Source organism: Erinaceus europaeus, chromosome 1 (genome assembly GCF_950295315.1).
Source record: "Erinaceus europaeus chromosome 1, mEriEur2.1, whole genome shotgun sequence".
NCBI classification, from domain to species: domain Eukaryota; kingdom Metazoa; phylum Chordata; class Mammalia; order Eulipotyphla; family Erinaceidae; genus Erinaceus; species Erinaceus europaeus.
The window spans coordinates 117,235,933-117,246,517 of NC_080162.1; the positions used below are offsets into that span (position 1 = coordinate 117,235,933).

Below are 10,585 nucleotides of genomic sequence, written 5' to 3' on the forward strand. Positions count from 1 at the left end.
TTATTTGACTTCTCATTAATAGTACTAACACAGTCAGGTCATTTCCTTCTTCTAATATACTCCAGGGTTATTACTGGGGCTTGGTGCTTGCACCACGAACCCACTGCTCCTGGAGGGCTCATCCTTCTGTTTCTGACTTATTTCACTTAACATGAATTTTTCAAGGTCCATCCAAGATCGGCTGAAAATGGCAAAGTCACCGTTTTTAATAGTTGAGCGGTATTCCATTGTGTATATATACCACAACTTGCTCAACCACTCATCTGTTGTTGGACACCTGGGTTGCTTCCAGGTTTTGGCTATTACAAATTGTGCTGCTAAGAACATATGTGTACACAGATCTTTTTGGATGGGTGTGTTGGGTTCCTTAGGATATATCCCCAGGAGAGGAATTGCAGGATCATAGGGTAGGTCCATTTCTAGCCTTCTGAGAGTTCTCCAGACTGTTCTCCACAGAGGTTGGACCCACTGACATTCCCACCAGCAGTGCAGGAGGGTTCCTTTGACCCCACACCCTCTCCAGCATTTGCTGCTGTTACCTTTTCTGATGTATGACATTCTCACAGGAGTGAAGTGGTATCTCGTTGTTGTCTTGATTTGCATTTCTCTGACAATCAGAGACTTGGAGCATTTTTTCATGTGTTTCTCGGCCTTTTGGATCTCTTCTGTGGTGTATATTCTGTCCATGTCCTCCCCCCATTTTTGGATGGGGTTATTTGTTGTCTTGTTGTTGAGTTTGGCAAGCTCTTTATATATGTTGGTTATTAAACTCTTGTCTGATGTATGGCATGTAAAGATCTCCCATTCTGTGAGGGGTCTCTTGGTTTGGGTAGTGGTTTCTTTTGCTGTGAAGAAGCTTTTTAATTTGATGTAGTCCCATAGGTTTATACTTGCCTTAGTCTTCTTTGTAATTGGATTCGTTTCATTGAAAATGTCTTTAAAATTTATGCGGAAAAGAGTTCTGCCAATATTTTCTTCTAAGTATTATCTGATAGTTTGTGGTCTAACATCCAAGTCCTTGATCCACTTGGAATTTACTTTTGTATTTGGTGAAATACAGTGGTTAAGTTTCATTCTTCTGCATGTTTCAACCCATTTTTGTCCAACACCATTTGTTGAAAAGACTCTGCTTTCCCCATTTTATAGTCTGGGCACTTTTGTCAAAGATTAGATGTCTATAGGAGTGGGGGAAAATAAAATCTTTTAAAAAATAAATTTGCCAAGGAAAAATTATCAATTAAGAAATGAAAAAAAACTATTAAAATATTTTGGACAAAGAAAGGGTCTTTATTTAAATGAGAGAGGGAGATATAGAGGGAAAGGCCAGAGCCCTGCTCAGCTCTGGCGTATTGTGCTGCTGGGGATTGAACCTGAGACCTCAAAGCCTCAGGCAGAAAAGTCTTTTGCAGAACCATTATTCTCTTTCTCCAGCTCCCCACCTCTTTCTTTTTTACCAGAGCATGACTCCACTCTGGTTTGTGTTGGTGTAGGGGATTGAACCTGGGACCTTGGAGCCTCAGGCATGAGTCTTTCTCTAATAAAAATAAATTATATAAAAAAATAGTGGTTGGACTTGGATACATGAGATCCTAAGTTTGGTCCTTAGTATTTCATATGTTAGAGGGATTTTCTGATTCCCTCTTTCTCTCCCCCACTCTCTCTTGTTAAGAAAGAAAGAAGGAAAGAAAGGAGAAAAAAAGAAAGAGAGGGGAGGGAGAGAGGGAGTTCTAAGAACAGAAACAATATGGGTCAAACTACATAATATTCTCAAGTTTCTTATTGTCCCACTTGCCAACATTTCTGTTTGTAGTGGGCTCATGTCATTGTTTTCTGTGAAGAGATTGTGGGGTGGTCCCAGAGGACTCCTCAAAGAAGACCATGTGGTTAAAGTCCTTGAATTCTATGGTAATTTCACTGTCAACCAATAAATTTGATTCTTAACATTATGCTCTCAGCCCGTCTCTCCTGGTTTACCCTGTGTCCATCATGTGTTGTACCAAATCCGGAACACTTGGAGTGGCTTACGGACTTTGCTGTCCTGCCTTGGGGGCACCTTAGGGCCTGTTCTCCCTTCCAGAGTTGCTTCAGGCTTGCTTGCTTTCCGGACCTTTTCTGTCACCCCCCAACCCCTTGGGGTTAGGATACCCAGGTAGAGATAGCCTGTCCTTTCCTGAGCCACACCAACTTTTTTTTTTGCTGCTCGCAGTTGGACAGTCTTGCTTTCATCAGACAGTGTAATAAGGTTGAAGCAGTAAAGGACAGAGGCAAAGGTCACTTTGTACAGTGATGGGAACAGGCAAGTCCTCAAGGTAGATGCCATGCTTGCTGCCACATCAGGGGTGCAGTTGGATATCCAGGTCACCTGACAGCAAGAGGGACAGAAAAGATGCCCAGGACACTCACTTGAATTTCAAACTGACTCTTGGCAGCAGGAAGGACCCTATATAATGCTGGAACATGGACACCAGATGTCTGGGGGGCCTTCCCCTCCATGCAGCCAAGTGTGCAGAAGAGGATGCTGGGAGGCCACTGCAGAAGTGCCCCTCAAGAGGCAATTGGGGCAAGATAGGCACAGGCTGTGCTGGGCGAGGAATGTTAATTCCTCGCATGGGGAGCTGCCCAGGTCTGTGACCAGATGGAGGATCACAACCTGATGAGAGGATATAGAATGAGGTGAGAGAGCTAAGTGGAGGAGAGGGTGAGGGGGCAACTGTCACATGTTAGAAACATACGCAGTCTTCTGAGAGTGGCAGTGACTGGGTGCCAGGTGACCTTAGGTCATTGCCTGTCCATGTCAGTCCACTGGTGCTGCTCCACCCACAGGCAAACGAATGCCTGCAGTGGCCAGGAAGGTGGTGCAGTGGGTAGAGCACTGCATCTGCCAGTGTGAGATCCTGAGTCCGATTCCTGGCACACATACCAGAGCGATGCTCTGGATCTTTCTATGTGTCTCTTTCTTAAAATGAGTGCCTGCTTTAGCACAATGACTGTGCCTAAGGCACCTTGGGCAAGGCTGTGTGGACCTGGGTGGGATCACATTTCAGGTGAGGCCCTGAGGGCTGCAGATGAAGTCTGGTCTCCACCCACTGGACCGGCATTGGCTCTTCTCTTCTGTAGTTATGTGCTTGAGGAGAAGCCTGGAAGGACCAGGGACAGGTGAATTCCTAGGGTGGGGTGTGTATGTGTGTGTGTGTGTGAAAGTTTTCCTCTCCAGTTCCAGACAACTATGGTGGCTTCCAGTGCTGAGGGAGTGGGCTGTGCTGCAGGAAAAGTTCCGAGAAGCTGGACATTCACCCTCTACTATTTTTTTTATCAGTGATTTAATAATGAGCAAAATTGTAAGATAAGAGGGGTACAATTCCATACAGTCCCCACCATCAGAGTTCTGTGTCCTATTCCCTCCATTGAAAGGTTCCCTATTCTTTATCCCTTTGGGGGTATGGACCAAAGATCTTTACAAGATGCAGAAGGTGGACATTGCTTCTTTGCTGGACATGGGAGTTGGCAAGTGGATCCATACCCCCAGCCTGTTTCTATCTTTCCCTAGTGGGGTGGGGCTCTGGAGAGGTGAGGTTCCAGGATACATTGGTGAGGTTGTCTGCCCAGGGAATGTCATGGTAGCTTCTGCAACTTGGTGGCTGAAAGATAAGATATAAAACAGGACAAAGTGTTTGTTAATAGAAACCAAACAACAGGGAAAAAACAGAACAAATTGTTTAGTAAGCAGGAACTTAAAGATATATAGCAGATGAGATTTGGGGTCTTTGTGTTGGAAGAAGCTAGGAAGTCTATTTTATTCCAAGGGGCCCATGACTTTAATTAATTTTTGTCTGAGCCCAATAGTTAACATGCAGGTGAGCTGAAAGTATTGTCTGGAAAGATGGGGTCAGAGTTGAGAATAGGCCTAGAAAGCTGGATTAGGGTAGAGAGTAGATCCCAAACTCCCTTCTTTTTTAGTATTGCCACCAGGGTTATTGCTGGGATTCAGGGCTCTGTCTATACAACAAATCCAGTGCTCCCAGCAGCCTTTTTTTTTTTTTAAACAGGGCCAGATTGGGAGGAGGGGGTGGAGAGAGAGAGGGGGAACTGTAGTACTTTTTCACCACTTGTGAAGCTTCCCCCCTGTAGGTGGGGGTGGGGGAGTTTGAACCTAGATCCCTGCACATAGTAATGTGTTTTGCTGGGGCTCAGTGCCAGTACTACAAATCCACTGCTCCTGACAGACATCCCCCTATCATTTTATTGGCTAGGTAAGAGAGAAATTGAGAGGGGAGGGGCAGATAGAGAAAGAGAGAAATAGAAACCTGCAGACCTGCTCTAGAAGCTTCCCCCACTACAGGTGGGGAGCAGGGGCTCAAACACAGATCCTTGCTTGGGTCCTTGCGTATCATACTATGTGCCCTTAACTGGGTGTGCCACCCCCCCCCCATTTCTCACCACTCTCAGCTGGTTGTTCTAACTGAAGCAGCCTGGAATTGTGTGTGGAAGGGAGGAAGAAATACATTCTAATTAGGATAGAAGAAGCAAAAGTGTCTTCACTAACCAGATCAGGCCTTGTGCTGTCCTTAGAACCAAGGGAGCTCCATCCAAGTGGCCTCTGAGTATGTGTGTGTGTGCTTGTGGGGAAGAGCATCTCCTTAAGTTGTCTTATTAGCTGATGCTGGAAAAAAGAGCGGTCAGGGAGCTGGGCGGTAGCACAGTAGGTTAAGAGGAGGCACAAAGCACAAGGACCGGTGTAAGGATCCTGGTTTGAACCCCCAGCTCCCCACCTGTAGGGAGCTTCGCAAGCAGTGAAGCAGGTCTGCAGATGTCTATCTTTCTCTCCTTCTCTCTGCCTTCCCCTCCTCTCTAGATTGCTCTCTGCCCTATCCAACAACAGCTATAACAATAACAACTACAACAAGGGCAACAAAATGGGAAAAATGGCCTCCAGGAGCAGTGGATTCATAGTGCAGCCACTGAGCCCCAGCAATAACCCTGGAGGCAAAAAAAAAAAAAGAGCAGATTCCCAGGGGTCCAGCCTGAGCCAGGGGTCCCAGGGGTCCAGCTGGAGCTACTGGAGGCAGGAAATAGAGAGCTGCCTATGAGACTTACTGTTGTTGCTCTTCTGGGATACACATGCATGTGCATGCATCCATGTATGTGTGCACACATGTACATTCGTGTATGCACATGCATATGTGTATCTGGATGTTAAGGCCCTGCAGACCTGAAATGCATGTCGGCCAGCCGGAGTGTGTCATTGCCCCCACCCCCTCCCCCAAAGTGGCAGAGGCTGCTGGGAAGCAGGGCGGAGTCAGTGTAGGGGGATGGAGCAGGGCCCCTGCTGAAGGAGGGAGCTGGAGGTGGGAGTGTCCACAGGCTTGCGACATTCTGAGGTGGAGAAGGGCCAGGCTCCAGGCTCAGCTTTTTGGAAACCAGTGTACAACACCCAATCGCTTACCTCCCCTCCTCCTCAGAGCCAGGAGGGGCTGTGGCTTGGCAGGGTGCCCAGCCAGCTGGGGTAGGAAGTCGACTCTACAAGGGGCACAGAGCTTGAGACTCATTTCGGAAAAGCTGAGCTCGACTTTGGAGGCAGGCTTGAGAGAGCAGGCAGGTGGGCCTGCGGGGCTGTGAGCACAATGCTAGTGGAGCTGTTTCTGGACCTGTACTCGCCCCCTTGCCGTGCCATCTACATTTTTGCCAAGAAGAACGGCATTCCCTTTGAGCTACGACCTGTGGAGCTGGCCCGGGGTGAGCTGCGTGGCCAGGCTGGGTGCTGTGGAAGGGGGTGCCCAAGGGTCAGACCCTGCCTGTGATCTCCTCTGCTTTCTGTCTTTCAGGGGAACACTTGAAGCCTGAGTTCCTGAAGGTGAACCCTCTGAAGAAGGTGCCTGCCCTCAGGGATGGTGACTTTCTTCTGGCAGAGAGGTAATGGGCTGAGGAGCTGGAAGCCAGGCTCTGCCTGGGGTGGGAGTTGTGGTTCCTGGAGGTAAGGGGGTAGACAGGAAAGCCATGGAATCCCTGACCTGAAGAGCTTTCCAATGTGTTTAATCCTCCACTCCCCTCCCCCCTTTTTAAAAAAGATATTTTTATTTATTCATTTTACTTATTATAAAGAGAGAGGGAAATCTAGAAGAAAGGGAGAGACAGAGGGAGAGAGACAAAGAGACACCTGTAGGCCTGTTTCACCACTTGTGAAGCTTTCATGCCTATTGATGGGGACTGGAGGCTTGAACCCCAGGTCCTTGAGAACAGTAATGTGTGCACTCAACTCAATGTGTACCACTACCCGGCCCCTCCTCCCTTTTTATAAAAGATATTTTTAAAGAGTTTATTTATTAAGAAGAAACATAGGCAAAGAGAGATCTCTCTGGCATCTGTCTGGTACAAGTGCTTCTGGGGATTGAACTAGGAACCTCATGCTTGAGAGTCCAGTGCTATACCCACTACACCACCTCCTGGGCCAACTAAGAATTTTTTTTTTTAAATTATATGTGAGAGAGTTTCACATGAGACAGAAGGCAGAGCATCACTCTGGTATGTGTGGTGCCAGGGATCAAACCAGGAGCCTTGGGCACTCAAGTCCAATGCTCTACCAGCTGAGCTATTTCCCACACTCCAGACCTTTGCCTTCCAGCCCATATAGTTCAGAAGCTTCTTGGGGGTAAAACTAGGAGTTTCAGCACAAGATGGGCACATGGTTCACCCAGCCGTGCTTGGATGACCTGGAGACCCAGGCTGTGGGTTAGCTCCTCCCCAAATGCCTTCAGCTTGTCTGCTTTCAGAGTCACAGTAGTCCAGTGGTCCCTGGGTCTTAGTCATTCACTTCTAGGTGCTGTGTTCATAGACAGCTCTTAGGGTCTTCTGTAAAATGTGCAGTCATGAAACTACCTCCTGAGGCTCATCCAAGAGTGAAAAACAGTCATTGAGACCCAGTGGCCTGGGTCCGGGTGGTGTGTCTTAACCAGTAGAGTTCACACATTACCATGTTCAATGACCTGGGTTCAAGCCCCCAGCTCCCACCTGTGGAGGGGAAGCTTTGGGAGCAATGGAGCAGTGCTGCAGGTGTTCTTCCTATCCCTTTCTCTTTCACTTTATTTTCCTCTCTCTCTGTTAAAGAAAAAGGAAAAACAAAAACAAAACAAAAAGCTTCTGGGAGTAGTGAAGTTGTTGTCATGCAGGCCCTGAGTCCCAGCAATAACCCTAGTGGCAAAACAAAACAAATTAAATAAAACCAATAGCCCAAGGAGGGGGGGTCATGAAAAGACCTACTGAGCTCCCTCCCTGTTCCACACTGGGGGTGACTAACACTGGGGGGGGGGCTTGGGGACTGCTTGGGCAGGGCCTGAAAATTCTGCCCCCTCATCTGAGGAGAGACCAGACCCACCCACCTTCCTTCCTTCCTTCCTTCTTCCTTCCTTCCCCTCTCCCTTCCTTCCTTTCTACCATCTATCTTTCTATCAACTATCTATCTATATTTCTCTATCTTTCTATCTACTGTCTATATTTCTTTTTCTTTATTTTTTATTATCTTTATTTATTGGATAGAGATAGCCAGAAATCAAGAGGGAAGGGGGTGATAGAGAGGGAGAGAGACAGAGAGACACCTGCAGCTTCACCACTCACAGAGCTTTCCCCCTGCAGGTGAGGACTGGGGGCTCGAACCTAGGTCCTTGCACATTGTAATACAAGCACTCAACCAGGTACACTACCACCCGGCCCCTACAACCTATATTTCTATCTATCATCTATCTGTCTGTCTGTCTGTCTGTCTCTTCATTTGAGAGTCCAGAGCACTGCTCAGCTTTAGCATATGTAGTGCCTGGGATCAAATCCAGAGCCTCAGTCTAGCAAGTCTTGTCCTCTACCACTAAGTGTCTGGGCCCTGGTCTTTGAAAGCTGGGCTCAGAGAAACAGAGCAAGCTGGAGTAGACTGGGTGGGGAGGTCGAACCACCGGATGGAGAAGAACAGTTTGGAAATGGTCGAGGGGAAGTCACTCCCTGGAGAGGGTTGGGAATGTGGGCCTAGGACTGCCCTAGAGGTAGAGTTGGACAAAAAATCCAAGCCAGGGAGTCGGGCTGTAGTACAGCGGGTTAAGCGCAGGTGGCGCAAAACACAAGGACCGGCATAAAGATCCCGGTTCGAACCCCGGCTCCCTACCTGCAGGGGAGTCGCTTCACAGGTGGTGGAGCAGGTCTGCAGGTGTCTATCTTTCTCTCCTCCTCTCTGTCTTCCCCTCCTCTCTCCATTTCTCTCTGTCCTATCCGACAATGACAACAACAATAATAACTACAACAATAAAACAACAAGGGCAACAAAAGGGAATAAATAAATAAAATAAATATTAAAAAAAAAAAATCCAAGCCAGTCACTATGGGATTGAGAGGTGGAACCATGAAGCCCTGGCAGGGCAGGAAGAGCTGTCTGACCCTTCTTGCCCACAGTGTGGCCATTCTTCTCTACCTGAGCCGCAAGTTCCAGACTGCAGCACACTGGTATCCAGCCGACTTGCAAGCACGTGCTCGTGTGGACGAATTCCTGGCATGGCAGCATGCCGCCATCCAGCTGCCTGCCACCAATGTCTACCTGTGCAAGGTGAGCTTCCCTGGCCCCTTCATGCAGAGCCTGGCAGAAGCCAGGACAACCAGAGCTGAGAGGGTCCACATGTTGCTTCCCCTCCACTGCCCTGGCAGACATCACTAATCTATCATAGAGGCTTTCTTCTGTATTCAGTGAATCCTCAGAATCCTTCTGAAGGTTGAGTCCCACAAAGGGTATTAAATCAGGTGTCAGCAGGAGAGGAGTGGTGAGGAGGCTTGGGGAGTGGGATCAGGTCAAGCTGCTTTCTCTCCTTCGGGCCCAGACGCTCCTGCCTTACTTCTCGGGGCAGCCTGTGGATACTGTGAAGTTGGAGAGGCTGATAAGTAGACTGACAGCCACACTGCAGCACCTAGACCAGCAGGTTCTGGCCGTCCGGCCCTTTATGGCCACTGAGCAGGTTTCTCTGGCTGACCTGATGGCATTCACAGAGCTGATGCAGGTGAGGATCTCCTGTCTCCCTGCATTCTGGGGGCTGGTGTACCAGCCATGGAACCGAGCCTCTGACCCCTCTGTCTGTGTCCCCAGCCCATTGCTGCTGGCTGTGAAGTCTTCCGAGACTGGCCCCGCTTGACATCATGGCGGGCCCGTGTGGAGGCTGTCCTGGGCCCTGAGCTCATCCAGGAGGCACATAGGCTGGTACTACAGCCTCGGGACCCCCGAGAGGCCCAGCGGGACCCCCAAGTGGCCCAGATACTGGTGCATCGGCTTCAAGAGAGGCTCTCCTGAACATTGCTATTCACAATAAACCTGTTGTGTGTCTTCCCCTTGTCTCTAGTGTTTCTGTTCCAGGATTGAGGGTTTCCCCGTTGCCTCGCAGAAACCTCAGAAATCAGGGAATCTCTTGGGATCACACTACAGTAATCAGAATGCAGGTCTCTGGAATGTGGGTTCATAGTTATATTCCTCCGCAGCTGGGTTTAACTGTCAGGTACATGGCCTGGCCTTTGCCAATCCCTTCCCAGCCCAGAACCTTCTGCACGGCACATTCTACAAATCCCTCAAGAACTTTGCTTTCCCTGTGGACATGTGTATGTGGAGGGAGGGTCCTTCTTAGTCTCTGTGACTACTTCTCAGAAACATCCCAATTTTGCACCCTCCCTGTTGCTGCCCCTTATCCCTCCCATTATGTTATTTGCCTTGACACCTTTGCATCTCCCAGACTAAGTTTCTCTTCCTCCCAACCATTTCTTTTTATTAGATAGAGACAGAAATTGAGAGGGGGAGCGGAGATAGAGAAAGAGACAGAGGGACACTTGCAACCCTGATTTGCCTCTTATGAAGCTTTCCTTCTGCAGGTAGGGAACAGGACTTGAGCCTGGTCCTTGTACACTGTAATGTGAGTGCTCAGTCAGGTGCATCATCGCCAGGCCCCTCCTCCCAACAATTAAAAAAATATTTATTTATTCATTCCCTTTTGTTGCCCTTGTTGCCAACCATTTTTTAAAATAATTTTTCTCTTCTTTTTTTCCTTTTAAAGATTCATTTATTTATTTTGAATAGAAACAGAAGTTGAGAAGGAAGGGGAGATAGAAGAGGGAGAAAGAGGAGAGAAAGAGAAAGAGAGGAAGAGAGACCTGCAGCACTGCTTTGCCACTTTTGAAGCTTCCCCTTTCCAAGCTTCCCTTGGTCCCCTTTTCCTGGGGACCTTGGTGGGGACCAAGGACTTGAACCCAGGCCCTTGAACACTGATGTGTGCACTCAACCAGGTATGCCATCATCGCTCCCTCCCAACTATTTTCTAACCAAGATTTGGGGCTGACAAAACAGCTCACCTGAATAGCACCATTGCTTTGTCATGTGTGTGATCCAAAGTCAGTCAGAGTTCAGGGCACCAGTATGCTGGGCTAGCTTTGCAGTGGGAGACAGACGACCAGGGACACATGGCTGAGCGGAGAAGCAGTATTTCTTTATTCACAAGTGAACGGTTCAAAAAACTAATCTAATCTAATCACAATCTAATTCTGTGCTGCCTCTCTTCTCTTCTGGGGGAAGAGTCAGCAA

At 48.3% G+C, this 10,585-nt stretch overlaps 1 protein-coding gene and 1 long non-coding RNA gene across 2 annotated transcripts; one reads left to right on the forward strand and one right to left on the reverse strand.

The window, feature by feature from the left end:
• Window positions 1-3,200: 3,200 nt before the first annotated feature.
• On the reverse strand, window positions 3,201-5,260 carry LOC132539463 (uncharacterized). Its single transcript, XR_009550768.1, has 3 exons — window positions 5,095-5,260; window positions 4,544-4,660; window positions 3,201-3,638 (listed from the first exon to the last, which is right to left on the reverse strand). It is a non-coding gene; the product is annotated as an uncharacterized LOC132539463 (long non-coding RNA).
• A 93-nt stretch (window positions 5,261-5,353) lies between these two features.
• LOC103111525 (glutathione S-transferase theta-1-like) lies at window positions 5,354-9,346 on the forward strand. Its single transcript, XM_007520810.3, has 5 exons — window positions 5,354-5,733; window positions 5,823-5,910; window positions 8,428-8,578; window positions 8,847-9,023; window positions 9,110-9,346. The coding sequence occupies exons 1-5, from the start codon at window positions 5,622-5,624 to the stop codon at window positions 9,308-9,310; spliced, it is 729 nt and encodes a 242-aa protein (XP_007520872.1). The 5' UTR covers window positions 5,354-5,621; the 3' UTR covers window positions 9,311-9,346.
• The last annotated feature ends 1,239 nt before the right edge of the window (window positions 9,347-10,585 follow it).